This window comes from Amblyomma mixtum, chromosome 5 (assembly GCF_055824585.1).
Source record: "Amblyomma mixtum isolate Tamu chromosome 5, ASM5582458v1, whole genome shotgun sequence".
Classification (NCBI taxonomy): Eukaryota; Metazoa; Arthropoda; class Arachnida; order Ixodida; family Ixodidae; genus Amblyomma; species Amblyomma mixtum.
This window is the reverse complement of record NC_143016.1, coordinates 42,639,659-42,656,112: the sequence shown is the minus strand read 5'-3', so window position 1 is coordinate 42,656,112 and position 16,454 is coordinate 42,639,659. Positions and strand designations below refer to the sequence as shown.

At 44.0% G+C, this 16,454-nt stretch overlaps 1 protein-coding gene across 3 annotated transcripts in view; it reads right to left on the bottom strand.

The window, feature by feature from the left end:
- Ptpmeg2 (Protein tyrosine phosphatase Meg2) overlaps positions 1 to 16,454 on the bottom strand; it is a 60,710-nt gene that overhangs the window by 29,105 nt on the left and 15,151 nt on the right. The window contains exons 1-8 of one of the 3 annotated variants that reach the window (XM_089544211.1): positions 15,901 to 16,314; positions 14,503 to 14,646; positions 14,325 to 14,414; positions 9,651 to 9,775; positions 7,679 to 7,784; positions 7,156 to 7,266; positions 5,120 to 5,250; positions 145 to 388 (exon numbers count right to left, since the gene is read on the bottom strand). In XM_089544211.1, coding sequence (XP_089400337.1) covers positions 145 to 388; positions 5,120 to 5,250; positions 7,156 to 7,266; positions 7,679 to 7,784; positions 9,651 to 9,775; positions 14,325 to 14,414; positions 14,503 to 14,646; positions 15,901 to 15,945 — 996 coding nt within the window. In that variant the 5' untranslated portion in view covers positions 15,946 to 16,314. Of the gene's footprint in view, positions 1 to 144; positions 389 to 5,119; positions 5,251 to 7,155; positions 7,267 to 7,678; positions 7,785 to 9,650; positions 9,776 to 14,324; positions 14,415 to 14,502; positions 14,647 to 15,900; positions 16,315 to 16,454 lie in introns of those variants that run through there. The other 2 variants (XM_089544210.1, XM_089544212.1) reach the window with 2 other exon arrangements.

Genomic DNA, 16,454 nt, shown 5'->3' with positions numbered 1-16,454 from the left:
CAGGCTATAATTTTTCTAAAGCAGAGAGCACCATTTACTTTTTTTCGAAAACAAGAAAAAACAAAACACAGGCATGCATTTAAAGGCACGAGGACTGTGGCATGAACAAATCACAAAATGACTGATTATTCTTTCTGTGCTCACCCTTTTCGTCACCGCAGGGGCTGAGGCTGGCTCCTTGATGACTTCCACCTCTTTCTCACGCTCCTCACAATTCTGCTTCTCTTGGACGGAGTTCTGCGTTTCAATGGGGGCAGCCGAAGACGCTTCTTCCTCTTCTTCTTCCGTCACCTCCCCACCACCACCCCCGACATCGTTGTCGACAGGTTCCGCGGGGTTGGCTGACAGCACCGCCGGCGGCACTGACACCTCGCTGGACAAATTGTACCTGCACCAGGGCCAGGCAAGCATACAGACTTGTCCAACTCCACTTCTATTCTATTTTCATGACAGCACTTGATACGCAATGTGCATTTTGCAACTAAAGGTGCGAGGTGCCACATTACACAGATTTGAAAGGAGTGAACTAAAACCAAAACCAAATTTCTGAGCGGAACTCCAAGATTCGTCCATCCCCCAAACAGGTAAATTTATGCTAAAGAGCCAGTTAAGTGGTCTACCTGAAAAAATGGCCATTTGGTTGGGCCCTCGGTGCAAGCCACAAAAGCATCCTCTAAATCATGAAAGGTCACGGTGAAAGACACACGAGATGTGGCTCAGGAGATACGGTCACAAAAGTTGCTGCTGTCAAACAGCAGAGCACAGAGGATGTCACAGGAGTGCTGTGGAACCCACATAATACACACGAAACTTCTTTTTCCCTTGCAAGAACTCAATATCCATGTAGCAAAACCTTGAGTTTGCAAACTCAAGTGCACAGCCACACAGTTCAACTCTTTCCTTACTGAAAAAAAAATTACTGATTTTGAGTGTTTCCAATTAAAAATTATTTCTTGAAGAAGTGCCAAATGCACTGCGCATTGCAAGGTGTCAAACTGTAGCTTATTGGTTATACTAGCAAAGGAAAAAAATCACCACAGTTGTGTGTAGAAAACCTTTTAAAAAATTATTGGTTGAATATGCTGGTAACACAAAAAAAATACAAGCAGAACAAAAATAAGCCGCTGCCCCAGGCCAAAAATTGATTACAAATAATTTTAATTTACAAAATGTTGCACATGATCTTAGCTACCATTCTTGTCATTTTCAGCTACATACATAATAGACTCCATTTTTCGTGGCCTTTCAAGTTGGGGAATACGACTGCTGTGCCACTAGAGAAAGCAGTCACATGAGGACATGAAGTAGAGACAGATCTGGAATGTGCTGTACATTACACTTGTCCCAAGTTCTGCTCTTTTTTTCTGTTTGTTTCAGTTGGTAGCACGGTGTAAGAGTAGGTTAGGCAAGTGAATGGCGCAGGCAGGGCGCTACAGGAGAGAAAGTCATAGGATTTTGCTTCAGCAGTGCGTCAATAGATGGCGCTAGTAACTTGTCCTCACTAATCCCCACTTTTGCCCTATGCGCCATTTATTCATTTGTGCCTGTTGAGACTTGTTCCATCAACGAGCGTGCTTTTAATGAAATCCAGCACTTACTGCTCAAGCTATTTTATGCGGCAGTGTGATAGTGAAGTGCTTCGTACCATTCTGCAATGGCAGCTACAAATCATGCAAGGTGATGTACTCGCTTCTCACACCGATGGACGATAAAGCAAGGCTCGAAGCGTGGCGGCGAGCGATACCTCGCTAAGATAGCGTACTTCAAAAAACGCTTGCAAAAGGCGTTTCACTCCTCAGCTCATCCTGAAGACGTGGTCAGAGGTCTATGGCTGAGTGTTAATGTCCAGAACAAGAGCGGGCCTTGCAAACAATGCAGTGTAGTCTATCTTCCAATGAGCTCCTAGCTACCTGTCCAAGCAAATCAAGAGCCCTTGCAAGACAGTGAAGCATTTTCAATGGCAGCGCAGAAGCGACCGCACAATGCGCTTGCATTGGAAAGGAATATGAAAATCATAAATGACTTTGATGGTCACTTGACGAAGCTTGCAATAAAGTACGCCATCCCCAAGAGCAGCCAGACGAGAATACTTCATGACAAGAAGCTGCGGGAGGCCTTCGAAAGGTCGCGCTTTAGTCCAGAGAGGAAAAGACTGCAAGTGGCTAACCATAAAGATTTGGAAAACTGTCTGGTGCACTGGCTACAGAGAGCCCGGAGTGAAAACATCCCCACCAACGGGCCATTCATTCGTGTGAAAGCGGAGGAATTCATTCTTCAGCTCGGCATCGAAGGGTAGCTGACCAGGTTCGAGGAACAGAATGCCCTCGTCAAGACTGACAGTGATGTGGCAACATGCCCAGAAAATACTGTGCAAAGCATTGTAGCGGATGTCCACTACCAGGCATGAAGACAAAGAGGAGGAAGATGAAGCCGGAAACGAGGCCACCGACTCTGACCCTGCTGTAACGCCTGCACAGGCAGAATCAGCAGTCCAGCTGCTGAAGAACTCCTTTGAGCAAGAGGAAGGTTCAGAACTGCTCCGCCGCAGCCTCTCAAGTATGGGTGGTGCCATCAAAAAAAAAAAAAAGAAAGCTGCGCGAGCTAAAGCAAACAAGGATAAAATCATTCTTCACTGGTAATCAATGGCCATTCCCACTATATATTACAGGCAGAATGAGTGATTCAACTGCTAACCATTTCTTTTTTTTTTAAACTCCAGTAGTACTTTGGAAAAAAACAAAAAAATTATTCACTGCTCACTTTTGTGCAATAGTTTGTGCTCATAGTGTAAAGTAGCTGCGAATCGTGCTAAGCTAAATCTCTATTCTCACTCTAAACGAAACTCCTGATAAGCGGAATATATTTTCCTGGTCCCTTGATGTTCCGTTTAAAGAAAAGTCCACTGTACATCATAGCAGCTGACTAGACAAGACCATTTAGGACAAGGGCGGAAGAGCAGGCTAGTTGGTAGTTCGTCTTGTCTTTCTTCGTCTGTGTCTTAGGAGTGCGATGTGTTTTTCCCCCAACATTTAAGACAAGGCAGGTTTCATAGCATGCACGTTTTTCTGTACTTTTTGCGCATATTCATTTTGTGTTTACAATCTTTTGTATTCTTTTCATGTTTTACAGGACCGTCTGGACGAGCACGTTGTCTTCTTCAGAGAGCAGGCCCTATGTGCAAGCATTACGGTTTCCTACAAGTAGACTGACTGATAGGCGCTGCCACCAGCTGTGTGCTTTACCGCCGCAGCAGTACAGTGGCTACGGCGGCTCGAGTGGCCACAGCAACGAGGTTCCAAAGAGTTGGAAATTCTCCGTCATGTTGCACTATTAAATCACTCCACTCGCTTAATTGCTTGCATGTAAAACATGTGCAAGCAGACATAAACAACTAATGCTTTTTTATTTTCTTGAACATGAAAATCGCATGCGTGTCGCAGTCGGGGCCATGTTAGAAGCAAGCAGTTTTGGTAGTCACAGTTTTGGTTCTATTTCTAGTTCTGTTTACCCGATGATGAAAAAAAATTTGGTTCCAATTAAGAAGGTTTTTTTCACACAGCCTTAATACAAAACCAACCAACACTGAGGGACCCGCCATGGTGGCTCAGTGGTTCGGGCGCTCGCCTACTGAACCGGAGTTCCCGGGTTCGATCCCAGCCAAGGCGGCCGCGTTTCGATGGAGGCGAAACGCTAAACGCACTCGTGTGCTGTGCGATGTCAGTGCACGTAAAAGATTCCCAGGTGGTCGAAATTATTCCGGAGACCTCCACTACCGCACCTCTTTCTTCTTTCACTCCCACCTTCCTCCCTTCATTTACAAAGTGGTTCAGGTGTCCATCGAGATATGCCAGACAGACACTGCGGCATTTCCTTTCCCCAAAAAACAATTTACCGTTTTACCAATTTTACTGAGGGTGTTGTTCCATTGAAGTGTGAATTCTGTTTGCTGATTTCCATTTATCAAGATTCTACTGTAAAAGCTTTGTCTTCAGTGAGAGAAGTCTTACTGATTGGAACGTGGTACCCTTTCGATACGGGCCAACTTATATTTATCCTCAGTGTCCCTCTAAAAAAGTGCAGCAGTTTCTACCAGCATTACAGCACGAACATTTCTCCTGCCCATTCTTTTCAAGAGAGCAGCTCAGAAGTTTAAGGCCGATACAAATAGAGGCATGAAGCCCCCACTATGCCTCAGCACCAGAGGCACAGGCACAAAAACGAAACTTCTCCTAGTCACTCAACCATATGGCGAGTCGTGCCCCCTGAACTTTGTGATCGTTCTCGGCAGCATTTCAGCGTGTTGCACACAGAGGTGTGGACGAAACTGTGCGGCAGCACACGAGTCGAGTACTGCCGAAAAGTGCCGAGGAAAGCAGTGGGAGCAAATTTTTGCATGCAACCGCAATGCCAAGCCTTCCATGCACCCGCAGAGGATTACTGACATTAACATGCAACGTTGGCAGCACTGCAAGCGTTAAAGGTGCCTGCTAAACTTTAGTAGATACAAAATGAAGGCCTTTACAACTTCAATCACATATTGCCTGGGACAAAGTACCAAATTCGTGCTCGGTGACGAGTTTCTCGCTGAACCACTGCTGCTCTGACATGCACTGTGCCATAGTGAGCAATGCGCGAGTAAAAAGAATGAAGACTTCGCAACTGCCTTTGTATACGAATCGATTATAACGCTTCAGGTGACGTTTCACTTCTATTATTAGCAAAAAACTTATTTCATTTGAGTACATACAGTAGTATTTTGGATGCAGATGCAGTGATGGTTTGCAGAGACATACCTTGAAAATTAAAACTGTCCGATAATTCATGAACAAATGCTGCACAAGTACAGGACACAAGAGGACGAGCAGTACACCTTTTACGTTAGGCTAGATTAACAAGCTCCTATGTGCGAAACCAACGTCACTGGCTACGAGGAACACAGTAACAAAGCGTTGTGCATTTATTTAGGCCATCAAGGTGGGCCTCTTTAATATGCGCTGGAACCTCACTGAACAGACATTTTTCGCATTTTCTCCCCAATGAAATGTGGGCCCCATGGCGTGGGCTAAACTAAAAAGCACACCCACTGCTCTGAAACCATCGCTTCCTCGCTGCGGCTTACCTGTTAGCCAAGGACTTGAGACAATGGAGCAGCCATGCCTTGTGGTTGATGGCCAAGCTGCCCCCCAGTTCTCGAGGCAATGAAGTGTATGGAATGTGTGCACCTAGCTGTTCCAGGCTAACTGTTGTCACCTGTAAGGCACAGTCCATCAAGCAGGGCAAATATAATTTCACAGGAAACAACCTCTGCATGCAAGATGCATGTCTACTCCGATAGATGTGCCTACATACGGTTATTAATGATGAGGGAATTAAATCACCCCTGAATAACATCAAAACTGATTTCGAGTTCAAATCACCTGGGCTTTAAAAACAAGATCCTTAAAAACACCTCAGGGAGCATTTATCAAGTATAGTCATCACTCATTTTGCAATCATTAACGTCTGGATCAATTCGTGGCTATTGGCACATAGCTAAAGTACTACTCATATTCAAAACTGGTGACCATTGTAATCCTCTCAACTGTCATCCAATATCTTTAACACGCTAGACATCTAAGCTCATGGAACATGTTGTTTACACTAACATTATCAGCTATCCTGAGGATAATGGCATCGTACTAAAATATCAGCACGAATTTTGAAAGGGATACTAATGTGACATTCAACTTTCCAGATTCATTCAAGATCCCCTTATATCAGTGGAGCAGGCATTCAAGTCGATGCACAGCGTCTTGATTTTTGCAGAGCATTTGACCGGGTCCCCCATCGCAGACTTTTGCTCAAGCTAACCCATCTGAACATTCATCCAGCCGTTATTACTTGGGCTAAGGCTTTTCTTGCATGTCGATCCCAGTTCATTTCTGTAAATAATCATCTTTCTTCTTGCTCACCTGTTTCCTCCAGTGTTCCCCAAGGAAGTGTTCTTGGGCCTCACGGCCATACAGACGCTCGCTTGCTCATGCCACTTCCCCCACAGAACTCTTAGCGCCACCTTGTGGAAGGCGTGGTCAACATATGAAGCTCTCCCATAGCGTTATGGACAAGTTCATGACCATAAGAGTATTGAAGGCCTATGGCGCCGCTTTTCGACACTGACTGGGGCGCCACTGGTCATTTTTTTTTTTTTCCTTTTGAAAAGCACTCTCGCTGTTCCGTGACACCAATGCGTGCTCCTCTTGCTTATGTCCGCGTTATTCGTCCAGCATGCTGAAACTGCACTCGTCACAGGCTTTTTGGTGTCAGTGTGATGGAGCCTCCTCATAATGTGTCACTGCAATTTCATATTTCATATTTGGTCATATTTTGTAGCCGTATGGCTGCGCTTGGGTGGATGTCAATGAGTAATTACTCCCTTATTACAAATCTACTCCACCTTGGGGGATTCCCCTAAACATTTGACCAACACAGTTCCCACTTCAAGTTATTGATCAATTCGCTCTCGCCCTACCATAAGCTTGCCATCCCGGTTAGCTCAATTGGTAGAGCGACTGCTCCGGTGTAGCGGTGGTCCCGGGTTCGAACCCCGGACCAGGACGAATTTTTCTTTAACTACGAAGTTTCTGAGAAAGCTGTATAGCTTTTCTTTGTAGCCGTATGGCTGCACTCGGGTGGATGTCAATGAGTAATTACTCCCTTATTGCAATTTCATATTTTTGGCTTTCTTTTTTTTGCCGGGAGGGGGGCACAGGACATTTTATACATCAACCTTCAGATAATTCGGGAATTTATTCCGGTCCCTTAAAATAAAAGTTAATGAGGTTTCACTAGACATCATGTTATGGCAGTCGTGTCATTCACGTACTTCATTTTCTTATTTTGAATGACAGCATTACAGGCTGCATACTGTTATGCTGTCTAATCCTTTTTATAAAGTGCTGAGTCAGTCTGGTTTTGTTTATTTCAACTGCAAAGACCATACACAAGGACAACAGGGTAATAACATTTGCCTGTTTATCTGAAAAAAAATTTTTCTCATACTGAACGGAATTTCGATTCAATATTTAAAGCGATTTTTTCTCCATATTTGTATCTGATTCATATTCGAAAATTTCAATATTTGGACACCCCAAGTAAAAAGAAATCAGCAAGACGCACCCGGTCCCTGAGTTTCTCCCTGACAAACAAGCGGAGGATTCGGAATGGCGCCTTGAACCACAACGGTGCATTGACGATCAAGACTTTCTTCAACCTCGCCGGGTAGGCACCCTGAAATGTGTTGCGGCACAGTTTTCGCAACACGCAGATACAGGCAAAAATATAGCTGAAGTCATCTGCAACTAGGAAAAAATGTCTCCTTCACATACTCTTAACGTGTGAGCCTTATGATAGACGCCATACAGCAAAATTGGCACCTTCACTGAGAATTAACACAACTGAATTCATGCATTTGCAAGCACTAATGTAGAAGCTGAAAGTATCTGTGATTCAGACATACTGCTCAAAAACAGAGGGCAGAAATCTCCTCATGCGAGAGCTCTAGATACATCAATTTCTTGTAACTATAGCAACTAAGGTGACACTACAGTGGCAAGAACTGTACGACAAGAAACTGCCATTGTACCCGGGAAGGAAAAAAAAAGAAATACGCAGAAACAGTAATATTTAAGAAGGCAGTCACCTTGAGAAGGTTTAGAATTTTTTGGCTGAGTTCGTAGTCAAAGTTCTGGTACTTTGAGCCGGTCATGTTGTATATGAACACTATCCCACATCTCTGGCTTTCAAGGCTGCAAAAAAAAAAATGCCAGAGAAACATGAAAAAAGCATGCCAAATGACAAGTTGCCATTTTTACACTATAAAAAAAGACCTCAGTCCACTTCGTACCTGTAAGGTGCTGGAAGTGGTACTGCACAGTACTGAACAGCCTAGTGTTCTACGTTAAACGTAATCTCCGAACGAGAGCGATATGTGCTGCACACAACTGCACCAATTTTATGCGTGGCAGCAAGTAGAAAGTGTATTCTACATCAAGAACAAAAATTGCTAGTTCCTTGATCTTTGAGACTAAATGAAAGAAAGAAGAGAAAAGAATAAAGAAGCACCAACACTAAATGCATCTTTTTGTAACCTAAGGTAAGGCCACCTTTCCAAAAAAATTTTTAATAGCAGATAAAAACAGAAAATTAGTTGTCTTAAGAAGGATGTTGTTTTGTCCTAATCAAAATGTCAGAACAGATGAAAAAGAAATATTTTAATTTTTATTTTTACAAATTCAATAATATACAGGATACCAGCAGTCATAACTTTGATTTAGTTCATCATAACTCAAGTTGCTTGTATACACATTAAGACAGAATCTGTGTATTGGACCAAAATATTATATCATCAATAATAGTCATGGTGTAGTAGGGAATGACCAAGAACAATGGCTTTCGTATAGGCATCTTTTGAGAAAAAATGCTGCAGTAAAAAAAACAAATAGCCCGATTTTATTTACTGTGGTTCACTGCACAGCTAGATATACAAGAAACAAGTATAAAAAAGTTCCAATAAAAAAAAAATGCTGCCACTGTCAAAGTAAGGAGGGTAGCGTATTTTTTCTAAAAATCTACTATTGGCAGATAGCTGAAATTTTGTACGAAAGTAGAAACCAATGCTTTACATAACTGACACCAAAATTATGCACTTCAACTAACACGTTTCGCACGCACTTCTGCTAGTGCTGTGCCTAAAGCAGATGTAGCGTTATAGGCTTCACCCCAGAATTCTGTTCACATGGAAATAAGACTTTTGGTGCAGACTTCGTGCAGACTATACGCACTTTGTCATAATGAAGCAGCATGTGGCAGGCTTTGCTTTTGGCGCAGCAATACATGACTGCTTATAAAAGCTTCGTAATCTTTGGAGAACTGGTAAATTTGTGACAAATTCCACTACAGACTCCCACATTACACACAAAAGTATAGTTTAAGTTTATGGGGCTTAACGTCCCAAAGCGACTCGGGCTATGAGAGATGCTGTAGCGAAGGGCTCCAGAAATTTCGACCACCTGGGGTTCTTCAACGTGCACTGACATGCACAGTACAAGGGCCTCTAGAATTTCGCCTCCATCGGAATTCGACTGCCGCAGCCAGGACTGAACCCCCATCTTTCAGGTCAAGAGCCAAGCACCATAACCACTGAGCCACCACGGTATGATCAATCATTACAATGTCAAACATCGTACCAAAATAGAGGAAGATTTGAGATAAACAGCTCTGTCACTTGTCAGAAAAAATGGTGACAACAGTTTAACGCAAGTACTGTGATGAAAAGCCAGCACTGTTCCAGCAGTCATATAAAGGCCCTTTAAGTCTGCCTTTAACAATTGCCCACATGTGCAAATAAGCCTCAGAACCACATGGCTCTTGCGCCATGAAATGAACTTGCATTTCTGGCAGTGCGAAATTCCCACTCCTGGTAAGGCATATGCATGGCAGACAGAGTTATACCCTAGCTGCTATTCGAGGCAGACGCTGTCTACAAATGCATGCGTAATCCCATTTCAACCTGTCCCCAAACCGCTGTGGAAGAGAAAAATGGAATAAATGGAAGAATTCACACCATGCAGGTATTGCACAATGTGCTGAGATTCAAAGCTGTCAGCATGTACCTCTCCAAGGCCACGTCTAGCTGGTAGACAACACCCTGCAGGGTGACCTTGTGCGAACTCTGCAATGGCCAGTGTTTGCTTGCTGTGAACATGGTGATGGCTGCTCCGGAACTGTCTCGCGTCGGCTACAACCACAGAAAAAGCATTTCATGCAACACTTCACGTATGCCAAACACACGAGCAGTGGTTCTGAGCAAATAAAGAATCAAAATTTCTAACCCCTTCTCAATAAGTACCTCCTTAGGTACTGAAGCTGCTCACTCTAAACATAATAAAAACAGTCATATTACAGAGCCCTTCATGTAAATTTTGTTGCCATCACGACCAGGAATAACACCAGTTACACTGAAGTAATAAGTCATTATTGCCCCAACGTTTAAATTTCACTGGCAACACTGAGGCTATGAGAAAGACCTTCAACTACCTATCTAAACATAAAAACCTAAGCTGATGGAGCATGTTTGTTTTGTTTCATGGGGTTTAACACTGCAAAGCAACTCATGCTATGAGGGACACCATAGTAGAGGGCTCCAGATAATTTAGACCACCTGGGGTCCTTTAATTTGCACCAACATCACACAACACATGGGCCTCTAGCATTTTGCTTCCATCGATTGTATTTTCGATGCAGCAGCAAAAGTTTTCAGAATGCCCAAATGAGCAAACAACCATGGTAGGATACAGCTCAACAGTGAAATGGCAAATACAGTCAAGCTCACTTATAATGGCAGCAGTTATAACGAATGCTCGCCTATTACAAACGAGGGTGGTGCTACCATCAAAATATGTAATAGGGCAATGGTACTGCGCCTCAGATACAAGGAACACCTGTAGCTGCACAACTCAGTTACAGCAAACGAAGAGACACTGTAAGCTCAGCCCCACAGCCAAAAACCACGGTTCTTGAAAGAGCGGAGAGCAAAGCGGATGTCCTAGCCACTCTGTCACCTCCTCCCTCCTTCCTAGGGGAATAACACGATACCCCCCCCCCCCCCCCAAAAAAACTAGCAAAAACAATGAAAAAGTAATAAATAAGAAACATGGGAAGCATGGAATGGTGAAAAAACTTTTTACCACTTTGCCAGTGAAAAATGCATGCCTTGAAAGGTGGCGCCTAGCATTGGTCGGTAGTGGCTTCCAGTGCACTAGCATGAAGGGCAGCGACCGGTGGTGAAAATTTGTCACTCGCAGTGCGTAGTGCTTTGAAGGGTACATCCTCGTACACTACACGCACGACACAAAGGCCTGTATGACGTGTCATCTTTTTTTTTTATATTCGACGAGTCTGCCACTAGGCATAAGCTTAGGGGGAGCATAGGGATGACAGGTGACTTGTTCCCCGAGTGGCTTGTTCGGTTTGACCATGACATGGGAACAAAAAAAGAGAGGAAGGTCCTTCTCATCCTCGACAATCGTGCATGGCACACCCCCTGTGCTATCTTTCTTCACTACTGTTACCCCACTCTTCTGCCAGAGAACACAATGAGCAAGACCAGCCACTTGACATGGGCATAATTCAAGAGCTCAAGGCGTCCTGTCGGCGGCGCGTCACCGGCACAAATCTATAGCCATTGACTGACCAGGTGCTGCGACATCCCAGTTCAAATTTCTCTGCTCTCTGCCATGGAACGATTAGGTCCCGTGCAAGGAACTGATTGCAGAGTGCATCAAGAATTGTTTCCGTAAGTAAGAGTTTTTATTATCCCAGGAAAAATGGAGGACACAGTCAAACGCCAACGTCACCGGATACATGCAGACTAGTAGTAACACATTGTGGATGCGCAGCTGGCCTGACCTGATGTCGCCTGGGATGACTTCATTGGTGCGGATGCTGAAGATAACATCGGAAATCCCTGCACCGACCACAATGATAGTACACGAGGCTTTCCACCCTTTTAAAACTTGTTTTCTCGGACTGACATTTCAGTGATGCGTTCTATTTTATTTTGGACAAATGTGCCTTATTGTTTGTTTTCAATGCTTGCGACATGCCCATTTTAGGTGTATGTTTACTGTTATTGTCCCCCCCTGCTAAAATGCCCCTGGGCGCTGGAGGTACTTGTATAAATAAAAAATAAATGATGAGGAGGCCAACCTAGCACCTTCTACCCTGAGCACTTTCAACGTAATGAGCTATACCACGTCCCTAAACCAGCTTGTCGGTAGCAAGGGTGTTGATGAAGGGCATGTAACTGCGCTGAGAGAGCTAGGAAAGTGCCTTAATAGGGTCTAGCTTGAATAAGCAGACACGTATCAAGGACTTACAATAACTGGCTCCAACATAGGAAATCCGCTCAGTAAAAACCTCGGATATAGCAAACTCTCTCCGCGCTACCGTCACGTTCGTTATAAGTGAGCTAGGAACGCAGAGTCGGCAGTGACATTGGAGATGGCTGTGACAGTTTCGTCGGATTGCCGAGTGACAACACGTTGCCGGCGAAGCTCATCATAACTCTGGCACAGGGTGACGACATCAGCAACAGTGCTGATGTCATCCAGATGTTACCAGTAACATGTGGAAAGCGCCTTCATGGATGCCTTTTAAGATATGTCGAACCTTGTCGCTTTCGGGCATCGAGGAGTTGACGCGATGGCACAGGTCTGAAACATCCTCAATGTAGCTGGTGAATGTTTCCCCCGACTGCTGCGCCCGGCCGCGCAAACGATGTTCGGCGCGAAGCTTGCAGACTGCAGGGCGTCCAAAGACATCCGCAAAGCAGGCTTTGATGGTGGCCCAAGTCGTGATGTCGGCTTCGTGATTAGTGTACCAGAGTTTCGCGACTTGCGTAAGGTAAAAGATGACGTTGTTGAGTATAAGGACGTCATCCCACTTATTGCGCGTGCTCACGCGTTCGTAAGATGAAAGCCAATCTTCGACGTCTTGATCGTCGGTGCCACTGAAGACTGGCGGGTCCCGGTGGCGAAGCATTCCAGAGCAAGCAACAGACAGTCAACAATATCCTGTTGCACTCGATTTTTTCCTACGTCATCAGCCAAGGTGTGCTCATAAGCTGGCACTTATGCTGTTCACCGTCAAAGCCAGGTGGAACTTGGCGCAGAGGCGTCATTGTCACTTTCACACACTTTTCAATGAGTGCATGGTTTTAAATACACTTAAAAACCATGACTGCTCTCATGTTTCCTCTATATTTAACATGCTACTTTGCCATGACAAGTATTCTTTCTTCCCAAAAACTTTATCAGACTGGATTGACTTACCTGATGACTACGTTTTAACCTCCGAGTATGAAACTTACCAGCCAACCAATATTTTTTTTCTTCTTATTCTGCTTCTATCAGAGATATATTTATATGCGGACTTTATTTTTACCTGTTTAAAGTTTTGTGTCATTACTAGTTTAAATGTATCCTATGTTTTTACTGTCGCATTTCTTGTCAACAGCTTTTAGTGATTTTGCATCATGTAAGCTGTACACTCTTTTCTCGTCATGTATGCCCCTCCTGCTTAAAGGTGCACTGAAGAGGAATCTGAACTCGTCTTTTTGGCGCGGGAACTCGATCTACATGTTGCGAGCATTCTTAGAAACTTCCGACTTATTGCCCTGTGTGGCCGATTTCTCTAATTAAATCGAATTAATGTCCAGCTCCTGCCTTTATTTTTTTAATTCTCCCAGTACGGTGGGCGGAGTTGACCAACGCGTGGAGTGCCTTTCAGCCAGCTCCGTGGAGGCTTTGCTTTCGCTTTATTTTGTTTTTTAAGTTTCCGTGAATAAATAGTTTCATTCGCAGATAATATAGCCGCAAAATAAGCCCGCAGAAATAAAAATACGCGCAGACTATTTGCTTCTACGGACTACTACGTATTACTCCACCGATGGCAGAGCGGCAAGCCGCCACGGGACTGGGTGAAAGGCATTCCACGCGTTGGTCGACTCCGCCCACCGTACGGGGGAGAATTTTAAAAAAAAGGCGGGAGCCGAACGTTACTTCGATTTAATTAGGGAAATCGGCCACACAGGGCAATAAATCGAAGTTCCTAAGAATTCTCAGAACGTGTAGATTGAGTTCCCGCGGCAAAAAGACAAATTCAGATTCCTCTTCACTGCACCTTTAAGCACAGTCCTGCAGCATTGCATAAATTAATAATCCATACCTTGCCATCATTGTTTGCCAACGTAAGGAAACTGTGGCTACTTATTAGGTGACATTCACACCATTCCCACATAGGTCATTTCACAACTGAATTGCTTTTTATTTTTTTGTCATCACAGCCACAATTGACTAAGTCACTTTATGTGCTGAACTCAAGTGGGCAAATAATGCAGTGGGCCATGATATTTATTACTGCTGAAAAATAATGGCATCTTTGGGGACTATTTCTGTGAGCAGACATACTTATTAGTAGAGCTTTCCCTTCGGTGCCACTGGTTGGAGGACCTTCTGTGATCTGCTGCTTCACTCGGAGTTTTACGATACTGTAGTATCGCTGGATCACGATAGTAGTTCATATTTATGACCTAATATCAGCGGAAACACTTCAATCATACATTTTGTTGTCAACTCAGTTTGCTTTGATGACAGGCTGTCAATAAAAGAAAAACATCACTCATAGCATGCCCTCTGGCCAGACATGCTCGGCTGTCATGATACTCCCACCAAACTTCAATGTCAACCAGGTAGAAAGAGAGTCAGGCTGAGCAACAAAATGCTTACCAAGACTGTGAACTTCCCAGTTTCCAGTTCCCCTTTTAAGGGCTCAGTTGTAGGGTCAAAAGTGCACAGCCCTTCTCGATATCGAGTGATCTGTAGTGACAAAGAAAAGAGCAAGTAAGGTGATGCACTGTTCACTCCAGGCTTCTCTGCTGTCCAAGATATCAAAAGGTGACGATACCTCGTGAGCTTCATAGAGGTTTAAGGCGCGGCGAAGATCAAATTTTCGGGCCATCATGAATTTAACCGCAGCATTCCATGTCAGGGGCCCTGCACTGTGACTCAACCTCTGTTCATTCACCACTTTCATAAACTCCTTCACCAGCTGTTGAAAACAGAACAGAAAAAATATCAGGAGAAAAAATGAATACCAGTGTTTCTTAAAAAGGAAGGATTGACAGCTACCCACGAGACCAAAGCCCTCAAATTACAAAAAAGAAGAAGATTCGTATGTAGAAAAGGTGTCTTCATCGTTCTGGGTTTTACTGATATGTTCACACCAGTACTGAGTCAAAGTTAGACCCTTTAGTGACAGTCATACGGTGTTCGGCACAGCTTTCTGTGATTTTCCCACTTCTGGGTGGGTAATCTGCAATGACCGTAATTTTGCACTGATTAGCCAAAACTTCACCTGCCCGGGGCATTCACCGACAAGGCCTTCTGTCTTGTTTAGTTTAACATCCCAAGGCGACTCAGGCTATGTGAGATGCCGTAGTGAAGGGCTCTGGAAGTTTCAATCACCTGAGGTTCTTTAATGTGCACTAACATTGCACAGCACATGGGCCTCTAGAATTTCGCCTCCACCGAAATTCGACTGCCGCGGCCGAATTGAAAGTTCTGAAGCAATGACCCATCTCGCTTACAAATTCAAATATATATATATATATATATATATATATATATATATATATATATATATATATATATATATATATATATATATTATGGCAACATAACTGTACTCTACTGACAATAGAAGCAGATAACCTTTACTTGCAAAACAGACCCACCGCTGATTGATGAAATACTGAGTGCACAATCCATACTGAACGGTGCAAAACTTATTCGTGCTTTGACAAGAACGCTATTAAGCCTGGCGCCTCGAAATATATGAAGGCGTATTAACTTATCAGAAGTGCCTGTAGGCAAATTACTACCCGGCAGGGCCTGCAAGCGTGGACCCTGGCAAACCAAGCAGTAACCAAGATATTAATATAACGACCCAAAAACGAAAGTCTCAAATAAGACGGTGTTCCATCATAACACGGACTCGTTATTAAAGGTGTGTTTTCTATCTTAAATCGCAATAATGAACGCAATTGTTCCCGATCTAAATGCACAAGGGAATACCGCGAAACGCAAAAACTAACATAAAAAAATAATTCACTTCACGCGACCATAGCATAAAACATGGTCTCGGACGGCTAGAAAAATGTTGCATGGTTTCGCGTGATGATAACGCAGTTCAAGCCAGCATTTGACAGGTAGCGGCGTATCCGAAAGGATTGGTCCCGCCACATAGAAACCGAACATTCTATTCGTTCTGTTCGCGCACATTCTGAGAAGATGACAGCTTTACCTGCTCTTCCTGTGAACTCAGAGACGCAGCCATGTTGTGTTTCATTCTTCGTTATCCAAGAGGTGTTTTGGTAGACATACAGCAGCACTTAAACTATGGGTTCGTTCGAGCGATTGGCTCCTAGCCTCGCTGTATGAATGGCGTGGTTCCTCCGAGCTCGACCCATCCCTCAGCCAAGCACTAAAAAAAGCTCGAAAAAATAAATAGTACCCGCGGTAAACAGCGGAAACACGCGGTTGCTTGCGCGCACCAATTCACCGATCCCAGCCGGCCATCTTTGTGAGCTTCGCCGCTTGGCCTGCTTGGCCCAAGCGGTTATGGATCAACTATTTTCTGTCTTGCTTTTTTGTTCTTGAAGTTCTCAGGTAAGACGACAAGCCATAATATGATTATAGTACTTTAGCGTAAATAATTTTTTTCTCATTTTAAGCGAAACAAGAAACAATTATAATGAACACACACCAAACCGTAAACGACGGCCTGTTCTCTTATGCAGCAAAAGGTGGCGCCACTAGCCCTAATAGGTGTAAAAGTGCAGGCGAACCGAATTGTTG